The following is a 19,842-nucleotide window of genomic DNA, read 5'->3' as shown; positions in this document are numbered from 1 at the left end:
TCTACTACTCTCTACTACTGTCTACTACTGTCTATTACTGACTACTACTGTCTGTTGTCTACAAATATCTAGTATGGCTCTGGTCAAAAGTAGTGCACACACGTCAGTCAGTCCTGTTTAACTTCATGACAAACAGACACGGCAGTCAGTCCTGTTAAACCTCATGACAAACCTAAATGTCAGTTAGTCCTGTTAAACTGCATGACAAACAGACACGTCAATCAGTCCTGTTACACTAAATGACAAACACACCTCAGTCAGCTGCATGGTGACTCACCCTTCTGGGGAGACCACTGGACAGAGAATGACTGACCTTCTGGGGAGACCACTGGACAGAGAATGACTCACCTTCTGGGGAGACCACTGGACAGAGAATGACTGACCTTCTGGGGAGACCACTGGACAGAGAATGACTGACCTTCTGGGGAGACCACTGGACAGAGAATGACTGACCTTCTGGGGAGACCACTGGACAGAGAATGACTCACCTTCTGGGGAGACCACTGGACAGAGAATGACTCACCTTCTGGGGAGACCACTGGACAGAGAATGACTCACCTTCTGGGGAGACCACTGGACAGAGAATGACTCACCTTCTGGGGAGACCACTGGATAGAGAATGTCTCACCTTCTGGGGAGACCACTGGACAGAGAATGACTCACCTTCTGGGGAGACTACTGGACAGAGAATGACTGACCCTTCTCGGGAGACCACTGGACAGAGAATGACTGACCTTCTGGGGAGACAACTGGACAGAGAATGACTGACCTTCTGGGGAGACCACTGGACAGAGAATGACTGACCTTCTGGGGAGACCACTGGACAGAGAATGACTGACCTTCTGGGGAGACCACTGGACAGAGAATGACTGACCTTCTGGGGAGACCACTGGACAGAGAATGACTGACCTTCTGGGGAGACCACTGGACAGAGAATGACTCACCTTCTGGGGAGACCACTGGATAGAGAATGTCTCACCTTCTGGGGAGACCACTGGACAGAGAATGACTCACCTTCTGGGGAGACTACTGGACAGAGAATGACTGACCCTTCTCGGGAGACCACTGGACAGAGAATGACTGACCTTCTGGGGAGACCACTGGACAGAGAATGACTGACCTTCTGGGGAGACCACTGGACAGAGAATGACTGACCTTCTGGGGAGACCACTGGACAGAGAATGACTGACCTTCTGGGGAGACCACTGGACAGAGAAAATGACCCACAGAGTGTGCTTAGCTGCTCATACTAACACATAATCCCCATGGATTTTACACTTCATCCTTGTTTGGACTAGAGCAGAGCAGGCATACAGGGTTTGCATCACAAATGGCGCCCTATTCCATTTATAGTGCACTACTTTTGACCGGAGCCCTATTGGCCCTTGTCTAAAGTAGTGCACCACATAGGGAATAGGGTGCGAAGAATACAGCCAGGCTGTAACATACGACTGGTCCACCAACTGTTGATGTGTTCAGGGAAATCAAATTACTCTTAATGACCATGCCTGTTATGGTGTGTTGTGTTTATGCTATGTTATGCTTTGTTATACAACGGGTGGGTCTTATCCTGGATGCTGATTGGTTAAAACCAAAACGGTGTCCGTTCCACAAGTTACCTCTGGCTAATGCTATAATGTTGAAATGCCTATTTACCCTGTTCAGTCTGACTGGTTTTCAACAGCGGAGATTTGTATTGACCTTGTCTCTCTGACCTTGCTGTCTGTCTCTCTGACCTTGCTGTCTGTCTCTCCGACATTTGGAACATTGTTTCAATATTCAGATTCGATCTCCAGCTGTTCCATAGCAAAGAACATGTTGGTACGAGACAGACAGGCTGGCAGCTTTTCTTAGCCAGTCGAAATCATGAATCAGCATAATTTGTATGTATATAAAGACATTTAAATGGAAAACACAAAATGCAGTTAGTTTGCTGTCATTACACATTGAGTAAAAAGTGATTGTGTTATCTGTTTAGTTGGCTAGCTCCTCTGAATAGTGTCCTGGCGAGAGAGAAAATGTTCTATGTCAGGCGAAATCACGCATCATTAGCTCATTGTTATGGATGTATCCCCCAAAAATCCATAGAAAACAGCTTAAACAAACAAAAACGCAGCTTCTTTGCTGTTATTCTGGCTGCACTGTTTGACGTGACTGTGTTAGCCGTAGTTGGCTAGCTAGCAGGCAACGGATAAGAACATTGTCAACCATCATGGAATGGAACATTTAGAACGAACGACTGGCTCGCCTCCAAAGGTTTGGAACAAAAAGACTGGGTCGCGTACCAGGCAACCGAACCGATAGAACAAACGACCAGCCGGCTTCGATAGCAATCCTTGATTTCTGTCAGGACTATATCTCATGAAAGGATGAAATGGTATGAATACATTCATAATATAACAGTGTGTTGGTTACAAAAGCCTCCCTAACAGGTTCTACACCCAAGCCGGAAGACTACTGAACAGTTAATCAAATGGCTTTTTAAAATTATTATTATTTCACCTTTATTTAACCAGGTAGGCCAGTTGAGAACACCTTTATTTAACCAGGTAGGCCAGTTGAGAACACCTTTATTTAACCAGGTAGGCCAGTTGAGAACACCTTTATTTAACCAGGTAGGCCAGTTGAGAACACCTTTATTTAACCAGGTAGGCCAGTTGAGAACACCTTTATTTAACCAGGTAGGCTAGTTGAGAACACCTTTATTTAACCAGGTAGGCCAGTTGAGAACACCTTTATTTAACCAGGGAGGCCAGTTGAGAACACCTTTATTTAACCAGGTAGGCTAGTTGAGAACACCTTTATTTAACCAGGTAGGCCAGTTGAGAACACCTTTATTTAACCAGGGAGGCCAGTTGAGAACACCTTTATTTAACCAGGTAGGCTAGTTGAGAACACCTTTATTTAACCAGGTAGGCTAGTTGAGAACACCTTTATTTAACCAGGGTAGGCTAGTTGAGAACACCTTTATTTAACCAGGTAGGCTAGTTGAGAACACCTTTATTTAACCAGGTAGGCTAGTTGAGAACACCTTTATTTAACCAGGTAGGCTAGTTGAGAACACCTTTATTTAACCAGGTAGGCTAGTTGAGAACACCTTTATTTAACCAGGGAGGCCAGTTGAGAACACCTTTATTTAACCAGGTAGGCCAGTTGAGAACACCTTTCTTTAACCAGGTAGGCCAGTTGAGAACACCTTTATTTAACCAGGTAGGCCAGTTGAGAACAAGTTCTCATTTACAACTGCGACCTGGCCAAGATAAAGCAAAATAAGACTACTGAAGAGCGAATCAAATGGCTACCCTTAAATTAAAAGTGATAATGCCCTCGAAGCCAGTGTTTGGAGGCATGGTTTACCTGCCAATATATCCTCCAATCACTAACTTATTTGACATTATGTATTATGTTATGCTATGTTATTTTTAGTTTTAGTTATTAGTTATTATTTTTTAACTAGGCAAGTTGTAACGGTTTTCTAGGTGTGAAGGAGAGTCGGACCAAAATGCAGCGTGTAGATTGCGATCCATGTTTAATCAACAAAACGTAAACACGAATTAACACAAACACTACAAACACTGTCAAATAACACAGCGACAGGAACAAAGACACTAAGGACAATCACCCACGACAAACTCAAAGAATATGGCTGCCTAAATATGGTTCCCAATCAGAGACAACGATAAACACCTGCCTCTGATTGAGAACCACTCCAGGCAGCCATAGACTTTGCTAGATACCCCACTAAGCTACAATCCCAATACCAACACCACAACCCCAAGACAAAATCCCCATGCTACACCCTGGCCTGACCCAATACATAAAGATAAACACAAAATACTTCGACCAGGGCGTGACACAAGTCAGTTTAAGAACAAATTCTTATTTACAATGATGGCCTACCAAACGGCAAAAGACCTCCTGCAGGGACGGGGGCCTGGGATTAAATATAAAAAAGACATACAATATAAATATAGGACAAAACACACATCCCAACAAGAGACAACAACATGGAAGCAACACAACAACAACGTGGAAGCAACACAACAACAACATGACAACAACATGGAAGCAACACAACAACAACATGGTAGCAACACAACAACAACATGACAACAACATGGTAGCAACACAACATGACAACAACATGGAAGCAACTCAACATAACAACAACATGGTAGCAACTCAACACAACAACAACATGGTAGCAACACAACAACAACATGACAACAACATGGTAGCAACACAACATGACAACAACATGGAAGCAACTCAACATAACAACAACATGGTAGCAACTCAACATAACAACAACATGGAAGCAACTCAACATAACAACAACATGGAAGCAACTCAACATGACAACAACATGGTAGCAACACAACATGACAACAACATGGAAGCAACACAACATGACAACAACATGGAAGCAACACAACATGACAACAACATGGTAGCAACACAACATAACAACAACATGGTAGCAACACAACATAACAACAACATGGTAGCAACACAACATAACAACAACATGGTAGCAACACAACATGACAACACCATGGAAACAACATAACAACAACATGGTAGCAACACAACATAACAACAACATGGTAGCAACACAACATAACAACAACATGGTAGCAACACAACATAACAACAACATGGTAGCAACACAAAATGACAACACCATGGAAACAACATAACAACAACATGCTAGCAACTCAACATAACAACAACATGGTAGCAACACAACATAACAACATGGTAGCAACACAACATGACAACACCATGGAAACAACATAACAACAACATGGTAGCAACTCAACATAACAACAACATGGTAGCAACACAACAACAACATGACAACAACATGGTAGCAACTCAACATGACAACAACATGGAAACAACATAACAACAACATGGTAGCAACACAACATGACAACAACATGGAAACAACATAACAACAACATGGTAGCAACTCAACATGACAACAACATGGAAACAACATAACAACAACATGGTAGCAACTCAACATAACAACAACATGGTAGCAACACAACATAACAACAACATGGCAGCAACACAACATAACAACAACATGGTAGCAACTCAACATGACAACAACATGGTAGCAACTCAACATAACAACAACATGGTAGCAACTCAACATAACAACAACATGGTAGCAACTCAACATAACAACAACATGGTAGCAACACAACATAACAACAACATGGCAGCAACACAACATAACAACAACATGGTAGCAACACAACAACAACATGGTAGCACCTCAACATAACAACAACATGGTAGCAACTCAACATAACAACAACATGGTAGCAACACAACATAACAACAACATGGCAGCAACACAACATAACAACAACATGGTAGCAACTCAACATAACAACAACATGGTAGCAACTCAACATAACAACAACATGGTAGCAACACAACATAACAACAACATGGCAGCAACACAACATAACAACAACATGGTAGCAACTCAACATAACAACAACATGGCAGCAACACAACATGACAACAACATGGTAGCAACTCAACATAACAACAACATGGTAGCAACTCAACATAACAACAACATGGTAGCAACACAACATGACAACAACATGGCAGCAACACAACATGACAACAACATGGTAGCAACACAACATAACAACAACATGGCAGCAACACAACATAACAACAACATGGCAGCAACACAACATAACAACACCATGGTAGCAACACAACATAACAACAACATGGTAGCACTGTACACACACAGACAAAGGGCAAGAAGGTAGAGACAATACACAATGCAGCCCCAACTGTCAGTAAGAGTGTCCACAATTGAATATCGTCCAGTTTGAGAAATGTCCGGTTTGAGTGTTTGTTGCAGCTCATTCCAGTCGCTAGGTGCAACGAACTGAAAAGAGGAGCGATCCAGGGATGTTTGTGCTTTGGGGACCTTTAACAGAATTTGACTGGCAGAATGGGTGTTGTATGTGGAGGATGAGGGCTGCAGTAAGTATCTCAGATAGGGGGGAGGGAGGCCTAAGAGGGTTTTATAAATAAGCATCAACCAGTGGGTCTTACGACAGGTTTACAGAGATGACCAGTTTACAGAGGAGAATAGAGTGCAGTGATAGGTTTGGAATGATAAATGATCAGATGGTCATGTACAGGTAGAGATACTGGTGTGCAAAAGAGCAGAAAAGTAAATATATATAAACAGTATGGGGATGAGGAAGGTAAAATTGGGTGGGCTATTTACTGATAGACTATGTACAGCTGCAGCGATCGGTTAGCTGCTCAGATAGCAGATGTTTGAAGTTGGTGAGGGAGATAAAAGTCTCCAACTTCTGCAATTTTTGCAATTTGTTCCAGTCACAGGCAGCAGAGAACTGGAACGAAAGGTGGCCAAATGAGGTGTTGGCTTTAGGGATGATCAGTGAGATACACCTGCTGGAGCGCGTGCTACGGGTGGGTGTTGCCATCGTGACCAGTGAACTGAGATAAGGCGGAGCTTTACCTAGCATGGACTTGTAGATGACCTAGAGCCAGTGGGTCTGGCGACGAATATGTTACGAGGGCCAACCGACTAGAGCATACAGGTCGCAGTGGTGGGTGGTATAAGGTGCTTTAGTAACAAAACGGATGGCACTGTGATAAACTGCATCCAGTTTGCTGAGTAGAGTATTGGAAGCTATTTTGTAGATGACATCACTGAAGTCGAGGATCGGTAGGATACTCAGTTTTACTAGGGTAAGTTTGGCGGCGTGAGTGAAGGAGGCTTTGTTGCGGAATAGAAAGCCGATTCTAGATTTGATTTTAGATTGGAGATGTTTGATATGATTCTGGAAGGAGAGTTTACAGTCTAGCCAGACACCTAGATACTTATAGATGTCCACATATTCTAGGTCGGAACCATCCAGGGTGGTGATGCTAGTCGGGCGTACGGGTGCAGGCAGCGAATGGTTGAAAAGCATGCATTTGGTTTTACTAGCGTTTAAGAGCAGTTGGAGGCCACGGAAGGAGTGTTGTATGGCATTGAAGCTCCTTTGGAGGTTAGATAGCACAGTGTCCAAGGACGGGCCGGAAGTATACAGAATGGTGTTGTCTGCGTAGAGGTGGATCAGGGAATCGCCACTGAACTCTATCAAAGAAGTAGTTGGTGAACCAGGGGAGGCAATCATTTGAGAAACCAAGGCTGTCGAGTCTGCCGATGAGGATGTGGTGATTGACAGAGTCGAAAGCCTTGGCCAGATCAATGAATACGGCTGCACAGTAATGTTTCTTATCGATGGCGGTTAAGATATCGTTTAGGACCTTGAGCGTGGCTGAGTCGCACCCATGACCAACTCTGAAACCAGATTGCATAGCAGAGAAGGTATGGTGAGATTCGAAATGATCGGTAATCTGTTTGTTGACTTGGCTTTCGAAGACATTAGAAAGGCATGGTAGGATAGATATAGGTCTGTAGCAGTTTGGGTCAAGTGTGTCCCCCCCTTTGAAGAGGGGGATGACCGCAGCTGCTTTCCAATCTTTGGGAATCTCAGACGACACGAAAGAGAGGTTGAACAGGCTAGTAATAGGGGTGGCAACAATTTCGGCAGATCATTTTTGAAAGAAAGGGTCCAGATTGTCTAGCCCGGCTGATTTGTAGGGGTCCAGATTTTGCAGCTCTTTCAGAACATCAGCTGAACGGATTTGGGAGAAGGCGAAATGGGGAAGGCTTGGGCGAGTTGCTGTTGGGGGTGCAGTGCTGTTGACCGGGGTAGGAGTAGCCAAGTGGAAAGCATGGCCAGCCGTAGAAAAATGCTTACTGAAATTATCAATTATGGTGGATTTATCAGTGGTGACAGTGTTTCCTATCTTCAGTGCAGTGGGCAGCTGGGAGGAGGTGTTATTATTCTCCATGGACTTTACAGTGTCCCAGAACTTTTTTGAGTTAGTGTTGCAGGAAGCAAATTTCTGCTTGAAAAAGCTAGCCTTGGCTTTTCTAACTGCCTGTGTATAATGGTTTCTAGCTTCCCTGAACAGCTGCATATCACGGGGGCTGTTCAATGCTAATGCAGAACGCCATAGGATGTTTTTCTGTTGGTTAAGGGCAGTCAGGTCTGGGGAGAACCATGGGCTATATCTGTTCCTGGTTAAGGTTAAGGGTAGAGAAAGCTTATTGGACACTAAGAAAGCTTTGTTGTAGAGCATTTAACACAAAATCCGGGGAGGGGCCAGCTGAGTATAAAACTGTATCATCTGCATATAAATGGATAAGAGAGCTTCCTACTGCCTGAGCTGTGTTGTTGACGTAAATTGAGAAGAGTGTGGGGCCTAGGATTGAGCCCTGGGGTACTCCCTTGGTGACAGGCAGTGGCTGAGACAGCAGATATTCTGACTTTATACACTGCACTCTTTGAGAAAGGTCGTTAGCAAACCAGCCCAAAGACCGCTCAGAGACACCAATACTCTTTAGCCGGCCCACAAGAATGGAATGGTTTACCGTATCAAAAGCTTTGGCCACATCAATAAAAACAGCAGCACAATATTGCTAAGAATCAAGGGCAAATGGTGACATCATTGAGGACCTTTAAGGTTGCAGTGACACAGCCATAACCTGAGCGGAAACCAGATTGCATACCCGAGAGAATACGACAGACATCAATAAACCCAGTCAGTTGATTTTTGACAAGGTTTTCCAAAACTTTTGATAAACAGAGCAAAATAGAAATAGGCCTATAACAGTTAGGATCAGCTTGATCTCCCCCTTTAAATAAAGGATGAACCATGGCTGCCTTCCAAGCAATGGGAACCTCCTCGGAAAGGAGAGACAGGTTAAAAAGGTTGGAGATGGGCTTGGCGACGATAGGGGCAGCAACCTTAAAGAAGAAAGGGTCTAAACCATCTGACCCAGATGTTTTGGGGGGTTTCAGGAGCTGCTTTAGCACCTCGGACTCAGTGACTGCCTGCAGGGAGAAACTTTGTAGCTGGGCAGGGGAAAAAGAGGGAGAAGCATCAGGGATAGTCGCATTAGAAGGGGTGGGAGATGCGTAAATGTTGGACGTGCAAGGAGGCATGGCTGAGTCAAATAGGAATCCTGACTTAATGATGTGGTGATTAAAGAACTCAGCCATGCGCTTCTTTTCTATAACAACCACATCATCAACATTAAGGGATATGGGCAATTGTGAGAAGGAGGGTTTATTCTCCAGGTCTTTAACTGTTTTCCAGAACTTCTTGGGGTTAGGCCCCACAGAGAGAGAACTCTCCTTGAAGTAACTAACTTTGGCCTTCCAGATAGCCTGAGTGCACTTATTTCTCATTTGCCTGAAAGACAGCCAGTCAGTATGTCTGTGCCGAGCCTTCCGCCAAATGGAATTCTTGAGGTGGAGTAACTGCCAGGCTGAACCTGTTTTTAATTCTCATTTTCTTTATGGGGGCGTGTTTGTTAACAATACCACTGAAAATATAAAATAAGAAGGTCCAAGCGTCTTCGACAGAGGGGATCAAGCTGATTCTATACCATGTATGATATGATATGTTATGATATGTTATGCAATGCTATGTTATGCTATGTCACATTATGATATGCTATGCTATGCTATGTTATGCTATGTCACATTATGATATGTTATGCTATGCTATGTTATGCTATGTCACATTATGATATGTTATGCTATGCTATGTTATGCTATGTTACATTATGATATGTTATGTTATGCTATGTGATATGTTGTGTTATTTTACATTATGCTATGTTATGCTATGTTATGTTGTAATATGTCATGTTATGTTATGCTATGTGATATGTTATGTTACATTATGCTATGTTATGTAGTAATATGTCATATTATGTTATGCTATGTGATATGTTATGTTACATTATGTTATGTTATGTTGTAATATGTCATATTATGTTATGCTATGTGATATGTTATGTTACATTATGCTATGTTATGTTGTAATATGTCATGTTATGTTATGCTATGTGATATGTTATGTTACATTATGCTATGTTATGTAGTAATATGTCATATTATGTTATGCTATGTGATATGTTATGTTACATTATGTTATGTTATGTTGTAATATGTCATATTATGTTATGCTATGTTATGCTATGCTATGTTATGTTGTAATATGTAATATTATGTTATGCTATGTTATGCAATGCTATGCTATGTTATGTTACAGTATGATATGTTATGTTATGGTGTAATATGTCATATTATGTTATTTTATGTTATGTTATGCTATGTGATATGTTATGTTACGTTATGCTATGTTATGTTGTAATATGTCATATTATGTCATGCTATGTGATATGTTATGTTACATTATGCTATGTTATGCTATGCTATGTTACATTATGATATGTTATGTTATGTTGTAATATGTCATATTATGTTATGCTATGTTATGCTATGCTATGCTATGTTACATTATGATATGTTATGTTATGTTGTAATATGTCATATTATGTCATGCTATGTGATATGTTATGTTACATTATGATATGTTATGCTATGTTATGTTGTAATATGTCATATTATGTTATGATATGTTATGTTACATTATGATATGTTATGTTATGCTATGTTATGCTATGCTATGCTACATTATGATATGTTATGCTATGTGATATGTTATGTTACATTATGATATGTTATGCTATGTTATGTTGTACTATGTCATATTATGTTATGCTATGTTATGCTATGTTATGTTACATTATGATATGTTATGTTATGTTGTAATATGTCATATTATGTTATGCTATGTTATGTTACATTATGCTATGTTATGCTATGTTATGCTATGTTATGTTACATTATGCTATGTTATGCTATGTTATGCTATGTTATGTTACATTATGCTATGTTATGCTATGCTATGTTACATTATGCTATGTTATGCTATGTTATGCTATGTTATGTTACATTATGCTATGTTATGCTATGTTAAGTTACATTATGATATGTTATGTTATGCTATGTTATGTTGTAATATGTCATATTATGTTATGCTATGTTATGTTCAGCACCTCTTTGTGCTACGGTGTGAGGATTGTCCCATCTCTTTTGTCTTCCTCCATTCACAATGACATCGGTGGGCCCTCTACACAGGTCATCAGACAGGAGACAGACAAATAGTCATCATCACTCATACAGGCAGAAAATTATAGAACTTTTTAACAAAAGTAGTGCACTGCATAGGATAGATTGGGTGCCATTTGTGATACAGCCTCTGACTGTCACTTTAACTTTACAGTCAACAATAAAAATAAAAAAGGTGCTGACTATTCCCTTTGCTATGTGACTACCTGTGTGAAAATATTTGATGGTGTTGTAGCTATTGTTTTAGCATGATTTGTTCTTAGTGGTTTTGGTTGGCATACACTAACCCCCGGCTGATTTGCAATACCTCTCCCTCTCTGTGATCCAGCTATAGTCTTGTTTACAACAAGGCCTGCAGTTTATGTGAATGCTTGAGTCAGACTATAGGCCTGCACTACCACCACTCAACCTTTATGGAGGTGAGTCACGAACACAACTAACATGCACGGCAGGGAAAACATGTTCTACTGCTAAATAACAGTCCTTCAGATAATGCTAAGGCTCCAACTATGGAAAATCCCTGCTAGAGTATTGAGTGTGTTCATAGTAGATAGTACATTTAGATTTGAGTCATTTAGCACTGCGGTTCCCAACCATTTTCATCCAGGGCTCCCCTTCCAGCATTGGGGAATATCCCGCACAACGTCTATTTGGTCTCCCGAGTGGCACACCTGTCTAAGGTACTCTATCTCAGGGCTAGAGGCGTCACTACAGACCCTGGTTCAGCGGTCTAAGGTACTCCATCTCAGTGCTAGAGGCATCACTAAAGACCCTGGTTCGATTCCAGGCTGTATCACAACCCGGCCGCAATTGGGAGTCCCAAAGAGCTGCGCACAATTGGCCCAGCGTTGTCCGGGTTAGGTCGTCATTGTAAATAAGAATTTGTTCATAACTGACTTGCCTAGTTAAATAAAGGTTAAAAAAATATATATATACATATATATTTCAATGGGCACAAGCACTGTTCACACCCTTCTTATTGGTGGAGAGAAAAGCTTAATACTGGATGTCATAAGGTGAATGCACCAATTTGTAAGTCGCTCTGGATAAGAGCGTCTGCTAAATGACTTAAATGTAATGTAAATGTAATTACTGAAATTCTACAAATGTTTCATCTATGGACTAAAAAACAAATTTTTCAATCTATGGACTAAAAAACATAACTAAAAAACGTTAGCTGACATGGGCTAGTTGATCTGGATATTTCTGACAAGTTATAAATATCTCTCTAATGTCTACAATGACTGACATGACAAGAGGAACTGATGATTCACGATCCAATTTCCAAATTGCACCTTGAGCTTCTACCATTACAACTTTCAAGAGTAAATTGAAAGCCAGATGGGGGGGGGGTGAAGACAACACACAATACATCCCACAGTTTGGGAACCTCTGATTTAGCAGACACTCTTAACCAGAGCAATGTATAGGTGCAATTAGGGTTAAGCCCCTTGCTCAAGGGCACATCAGCAGAATATTTTAACCTAGTCAGCTCACAGATTCAAACCAGCGACCTATCGGTCACTGGCCCAATGCTCTTAACCTCTAGGCTACCTATCGACAATAGTAAGTAGGACTATTTGGTTCAGATTAAATATTTATTGAGCCCTTGTCGCCTTGTCATAGTAGACCTACTGTAGGCTACATGACCCACATTCATGTATGATGATGGGTTATCGGCCTGTGTGTGTGTGTGTGTGTGTGTGTGTGTGTGTGTGTGTGTGTGTGTGTGTGTGTGTGTGTGTGTGTGTGTGTGTGTGTGTGTGTGTGTGTGTGTGTGTGTGTGTGTGTGTGTGTGTGTGTGTGTGTGTGTGTGTGTGTGTGTGTGTGTGTGTGTGTGAATTGCTCAATCGTCGCCAGAGGCTGCGTGTGTCATTCAAGAGGAGGCTGGACCGGGCGGAGTTCCAGCGGCGCTGTTCCACTGCGCGTGAGTCTTTGGAATCAGCTGTAGCTTTCTCTGCTCTGTGCTACAACAAGACTTGTCTCTCTCTCTCCGTACAGCGGGGAGAATTTCACACCAGAAAGTACAACGCGATCTCTCTGGACATCCTCTCTCCAGTCCAGACGGACCTTTGAGAGACCCTTTTGGGGACTGGACTGGGGCTGTCCCCAAAAAGCGACGACAGGGTTTGCCACATAAACTTTATTTGAAGGATACATTCCACTACCAGATTCTTGATGCAGCATACAAATAGATTTAACCTGAGAAGTAAGAGTTGCAGTTTGGTGAAAAGCGTTGGGACAGCAGCTGCTCCATGCGCATAGGAAGCTACAATAATGAAAAGCACAATTTGCCATTAATCATAAAAGTAATCTGATTTGGATACAATACACGGTTTATTGATTCGCGTTTGCAGAGTGATAATTTGCTCTATTAGAATGATAAACGTTAAGTGGAGCAACCCGATCCCATGCATCCGCACGAGAAGAGTCGGACAGAAACGGGAGGACTCAGAAACGGGTGAAGAACTGGTGTCTAAATGCGCCAGGCTGAGTGAGTCTCCGGGGGACGCGGGGCTCCTCGGTAGCTCGCCAGGGTCACTGCTGTCCCCGGTCCCCTTGAGCGGCCCGACCCATCAAGGTCCGTCCCGGATAGGCCAGTTTCTGCTCCTACATATGGCTGACAGGGACAGGATGCACAGCGCACTCAACATTGACACTGGAGACGCGCTGGTGTGCAAGGTAAGTCCAAAGACCATAACCAGTCATTGTGCAATTTCTTTGAATGAATGACTGTTTCTGAGATGTGGTGTGTTGCTCAACAGCACACAACCTCACATGAAGCCTACTAGTCTTCATGAACCCTTCGGTGGCATTATACAACGTTTTAACTGAAATAATAATGTGACCGTAGCCTATTTAAATCACCTGAAATCATTCATTTATTCATGACGTAATGCATTGATGATCAGTGGCCAATGATCCAAATACCCCTTGCGCCTTTTTACACATTGAGTGATAATACGGTAATAGCCTACTGATACGGTACTAGCCTAATAATACGGTAATAGGCTAATAATACGGTAATAGCCTAATAACACGGTAATAGCCTACTGATACGGTAATAGCCTAATAATACGGTAATAGGCTAATAATACGGTAAAAGCCTAGTAATACGGTAAAAGCCTAGTAATACGGTAAAAGCCTAATAATACGGTAATAGCCTAATAATACGGTAATAGCCTAGTAATACGGTAAAAGCCTAGTAATACGGTAAAAGCCTAATAATACGGTAAAAGCCTAATAATACGGTAATAGCCTAATAATACGGTAAAAGCCTAGTAATACGGTAAAAGCCTAATAATACGGTAAAAGCCTAATAATACGGTAAAAGCCTAATAATACGGTAATAGCCTAGTAATACGGTAAAAGCCTAGTAATACGGTAAAAGCCTAGTAATACGGTAAAAGCATAATAATACGGTAATAGCCTAATAATACGGTAATAGCCTAATAACACGATAAAAGCCTACTAATACAGTAATAGCCTACTAATACCGTAAAAGCCTAATAATACCGTAAAAGCCTACTAATATGGTAAAAGCCTAATAATACCGTAAAAGCCTACTAATACGGTAAAAGCCTAATAATACCGTAAAAGCCTACTAATACGGTAAAAGCCTAATAATACAGTAATAGCCTACTAATACGGTAAAAGCCTAATAATACAGTAATAGCCTACTAATACGGTAAAGCCTAATAATACCGTATAAGCCTACTAATACGGTAAAAGCCTAATAATACGGTAAAAGCCTAATAATACCGTAAAAGCCTACTAATACGGTAAAAGCCTAATAATACAGTAAAAGCCTACTAATACGGTAAAAGCCTAATAATACAGTAATAGCCTACTAATACGGTAAAAGCCTAATAACACCGTAAAAGCCTACTTGACCTTGGCCACCTTTCATTAGCTTATGTTATGATGACATCACGCCCTCTCTGCTGTTTTTCCACTGCTCTCATTTGCATATTCACGTCAGTAGAAAACACCACACCATGGGTGACATATGGTGTGTAAATCCAGAGTGGAAATGTAGAGTCATCATTCTCCTGTTCCAGGTGCTTAAATAAAGACCAACCTTGATCACAGATGAGATTAAAGCCAGGTGTAGTTTGGGAGACCTGCGTCCCCTAATTTTAACACATTAATAAGTAACATACAAACGTTATTATTGGTGGAAGTCCGCTCTCTCCACCCATTGGGGGCAAAACTCTCATAAATAAGCTCAGTCCACACTGATAGCCTACAGGTTTAAATACTAAACATTTGAAATCAGTTGTTTTCAATGGATTGGATTTGTTAGACGATTATAATATGTATTGACTCACACCAATGAGGCCAAACTCTAAGCAAATACATCTGAATCCTGATCGATAGATCCCCGTCTCCTCTCTCTGTTCTCACAGGTGTTTGACATGGGTCTGTACCAGGAGAAGATCCGGGCCTACCGCATCCTGCCGGTCCACAGGAACATCAGCTGTATCCGAGACATTGTCCTGGGGGAGCGTTGGGCATACGTCTTCCTAGAGAAGGACCACGGGGACATGCACACCTTCGTTAAGAGCTGCAAGCGTTTGGACGAGGAGCGGGCGGCACAGCTCTTTCACCAGGTGGCGTCGGCCGTGTCACACTGTCACCAGCATGGCGTCGTATTAGGAGACCTGAAGCTACGCAAGTTTGTCTTCTCTGACAGGAAAAGGTGAGATGACACGTGTACCGTTTTCATACAATATCCTGTCAACCCAAACCGTACCAAGCTGGGTCAGATATTGCCTTTCTTTTGACCATTCCAGGACTTATGGTGGATATGTAACCGTGCCAGCTCGACTCGGCTCGACTCGGCTCGACTCGACTCGGCTTGACTCGGCTCAGCTTGACTCGGCTCGTCTCGGCTCGATTCGACTCGGCTTGGCTTGACTCGGCTTTACTCGGCTCAGCTTGACTCGGCTCGACTCGACTCGGCTTGGCTTGACTCGGCTCGGCTTGACTCGGCTTTACTCGGCTCAGCTCGACTCGGCTCGGCTTTACTCGGCTCAGCTTGACTCGATTCGGCTCGATTTGGCTCGGCTCGGCTTGACTCGGCTCAGCTCGGCTCGGCTTTACTCGGCTCAGCTAGACTCGATTCGGCTCGATTTGGCTCGACTCGGCTCGACTCGGCTTGGCTCAGCTTGGCTCAGCTCGACTCGGCTTGGCTCAGCTTGGCTCAGCTTGGCTCAGCTTGGCTCAGCTCGACTCGGCTCGGCTCAGCTTGGCTCAGCTTGGCTGTGTAGTGTGAAAGGGCCCTTGATTGATGTCAGTGGTATTATATTAGAGACACGTACTGCACCCAGTTGGGTGGGCAGGGGAGGGGCTGATAAGGCATTATAAAGGGGTCGTACATGTTTACGGGAAGTCTTTGGTTTCACAGTGTAATTGGGGTTAATGGCCAAATACAGTGTTTATTGTGTTTCACAGTTACCTGTTCACAGTACTGTTGCTTACTACATTCAGAAGTCCTTCATGTGAATCTAATCAGAATGTATTGGTCATATGCTGTTCATCACCTCCTCCCCCTCCAGACAGCCTCAATGTCTTACTGTAGAACACCCCTCCCCCTCCAGACAGCCTCAATGTCTTACTGTAGAACACCCCTCCCCTCCAGACAGCCTCAATGTCTTACTGTAGAACACCCCTCCCCCTCCTCCCCCTCCTCCCCCTCCAGACAGCCTCAATGTCTTACTGTAGAACACCCCCCTCCCCCTCTCTTACCCCCTCCCCTCCAGACAGCCTCAATGTCTTACTGTAGAACACCACCTCCCCCTCCTCCAGACAGCCTCAATATCTTACTGTAGAAAACCCCCCCCCTCCAGACAGCCTCAATGTCTTACTGTAGAAAACCCCTCCCCTCCAGACAGCCTCAATGTCTTACTGTAGAACACCCCCTCCCCCTCCCCCTCCAGACAGTCTCAATGTCTTACTGTAGAACACCCCTCCCCTCCCCCCGTCCTCCCCTCCAGACAGTCTCAATGTCTTACTGTAGAACACCCCCCCCCCCCCCTCCAGACAGCCTCAATGTCTTACTGTAGAACACCCCTCCCCCTCCAGACAGCCTCAATGTCTTACTGTAGAACACCCCTCCCCTCCTCCCCCTCCAGACAGCCTCAATGTCTTACTGTAGAGAACACCCCTCCCCTCCAGACAGTCTCAATGTCTTACTGTAGAACACCCCCTCCCCCGCCTCCCCCTCCAGACAGCCTCAATGTCTTACTGTAGAACACCCTCCCCCCTAGAACACCCCTCCAGACAGTCTCAATGTCTTACTGTAGAACACCCCCTCCCCCTCCCCTCCAGACAGTCTCAATGTCTTACTGTAGAACACCCCCTCCCCCGCCTCCCCCTCCAGACAGTCTCAATGTCTTACTGTAGAAACCCCCCCCCCTCCAGACAGCCTCAATGTCTTACTGTAGAACACCCCTCCCCCCCTCCAGACAGCCTCAATGTCTTACTGTAGAACACCCCTCCACCTCCTCCCCCTCCAGACAGCCTCAATGTCTTACTGTAGAACACCCCCTCCCCCTCCTCCCCCTCCAGACAGCCTCAATGTCTTACTGTAGAACACCCCTCCCCCTCCAGACAGCCTCAATGTCTTACTGTAGAACACCCCTCCCCCTCCAGGCAGCCTCAATGTCTTACTGTAGAACACCCCCTCCCCTCCTCCAGACAGCCTCAATGTCTTACTGTAGAACACCCTCCCCCCCCCCCCCCTGTAGAACACCCCTCCCCTCCAGACAGCCTCAATGTCTTACTGTACAACACCCCTCCCCCGCCTCCCTCCAGACAGCCTCAATGTCTTACTGTAGAACACCCTCCCCCGCCTCCCCTCCAGACAGCCTCAATGTCTTACTGTAGAACACCCCCTCCCCCGCCTCCCCTCCAGACAGCCTCAATGTCTTACTGTAGAACACCCCCCCCCCTCCAGACAGCCTCAATGTCTTACTGTAGAACACCCCCTCCCCCTCCCCCCCCTCCAGACAGCCTCAATGTCTTACTGTAGAACACCCCCTCCCCCGCCTCCCCCTCCAGACAGCCTCAATGTCTTACTGTAGAACACCCCTCCCCCTCCAGACAGCCTCAATGTCTTACTGTAGAACACCCCTCCCCCTCCAGACAGCCTCAATGTCTTACTGTAGAACACCCCCTCCCCTTCCTCCCCCTCTGGACAGCCTCAATGTCTTACTGTAGAAAAACCCCTCCCCCTCCAGACAGCCTCAATGTCTTACTGTAGAACACCCCTCCCCCCTACCCCTCCTAGAACACCCCCCTCCAGACAGCCTCAATGCCTTACTGTAGAACACCCCCTCCCCTCAATGTCCTCCTCCCCCCTCCAGACAGCCTCAATGTCTTACTGTAGAACACCCCCTCCCCTCCAGACAGCCTCAATGTCTTACTGTAGAACACCCCCTCCCCTCCTCCTCCCCTCCAGACAGCATCAATGTCTTACTGTAGAACTTCTTGTGTTCCTTGCTCCATCAGTACAGTAATAGCTAACTAAATGCTTGTGTTCCTAGCTCCAACAGTGCAGTAGTATCTAACTAAATTCTTGTGTTCCTAGCTCCAACAGTGCAGTAGTATCTAACTAAATGCTTGTGTTCCTAGCTCCAACAGTGCAGTAGTATCTAACTAAATGCTTGTGTTCCTAGCTCGATCAGTGCAGTAGTATATAACTAAATGCTTGTGTTCCTAGCTCCAACAGTACAGTAGTATCTAACTAAATGCTGGTGTTTCCAGCTCCAACAGTGCAGTAGTATCTAACTAAATGCTGGTGTTCATAGCTCCAACAGTGCAGTAGTATCTAACTAAATGCTGGTGTTCATAGCTCCAACAGTGCAGTAGTATCTAACTAAATGCTTGTGTTCCTAGTTCCAACAGTGCAGTAGTACCTAACTAAATGCTTGTGTTCCTAGCTCCAACAGTACAGTAGTATCTAACTAAATGCTGGTGTTTCCAGCTCCAACAGTACAGTAGTATCTAACTAAATGCTTGTGTTCCTAGCTCCAACAGTAATATCTAACTAAATGCTTGTGTTTCTAGCTCCAACGGTGCAGTAGTATCTAACTAAATGCTGGTGTTCCTAGCTCCAACAGTGCAGTAGTATCTAACTAAATGCTGGTGTTCCTAGCTCCAACAGTGCAGTAATATCTAACTAAATGCTTATGTTCCTAGCTCCAACAGTGCAGTAATATCTAACTAAATGCTTGTGTTCCTAGCTCCATCAGTGCAGTTGTATCTAACTAAATGCTTATGTTCCTAGCTCCAACAGTGCAGTAGTATCTCACTAAATGCTTGTGTTTCTAGCTCCAACAGTAATATCTAACTAAATGCTTGTGTTCCTAGCTCCAACAGTAATATCTAACTAAATGCTTGTGTTCCTAGCTCCAACAGTAATATCTAACTAAATGCTTGTGTTACTAGCTCCAACAGTAATATCTAACTAAATGCTGTTGTTCCCAGCTCCAACAGTGCAGTAATATCTAACTAAATGCTGGTGTTTCTAGCTCCAACGGTGCAGTAGTATCTAACTAAATGCTGGTGTTCCTTGCTCCAACAGTGCAGTAGTATCTAACTAAATGCTTGTGTTCCTAGCTCCAACAGTACAGTAGTATCTAAGAGTGCAGTACTATCTAACTAAATGCTGGTGTTCCTAGCTCCATCAGTGCAGTAGTATCTAACTAAATGCTGG

At 43.7% G+C, this 19,842-nt stretch overlaps 1 protein-coding gene across 1 annotated transcript in view; it reads left to right on the top strand.

Moving 5' to 3' along the window:
* Nucleotides 1-13,052: 13,052 nt before the first annotated feature.
* The window catches only part of trib1 (tribbles pseudokinase 1), a 33,941-nt gene continuing 27,151 nt past the window's right edge, over nt 13,053-19,842 (top strand). The window contains exons 1-2 of the mRNA XM_052472927.1: nt 13,053-13,802; nt 15,530-15,822. Of these exons, the coding sequence (XP_052328887.1) occupies nt 13,500-13,802; nt 15,530-15,822 (596 nt within the window). The 5' untranslated portion in view covers nt 13,053-13,499. The remainder of the gene's footprint in view (nt 13,803-15,529; nt 15,823-19,842) is intronic.

Source organism: Oncorhynchus keta, chromosome 20 (genome assembly GCF_023373465.1).
Source record: "Oncorhynchus keta strain PuntledgeMale-10-30-2019 chromosome 20, Oket_V2, whole genome shotgun sequence".
Lineage (NCBI taxonomy): Eukaryota > Metazoa > Chordata > Actinopteri > Salmoniformes > Salmonidae > Oncorhynchus > Oncorhynchus keta.
Note: the sequence above shows the minus strand (reverse complement) of the source record. Positions and strands in the feature narration are given on the sequence as shown.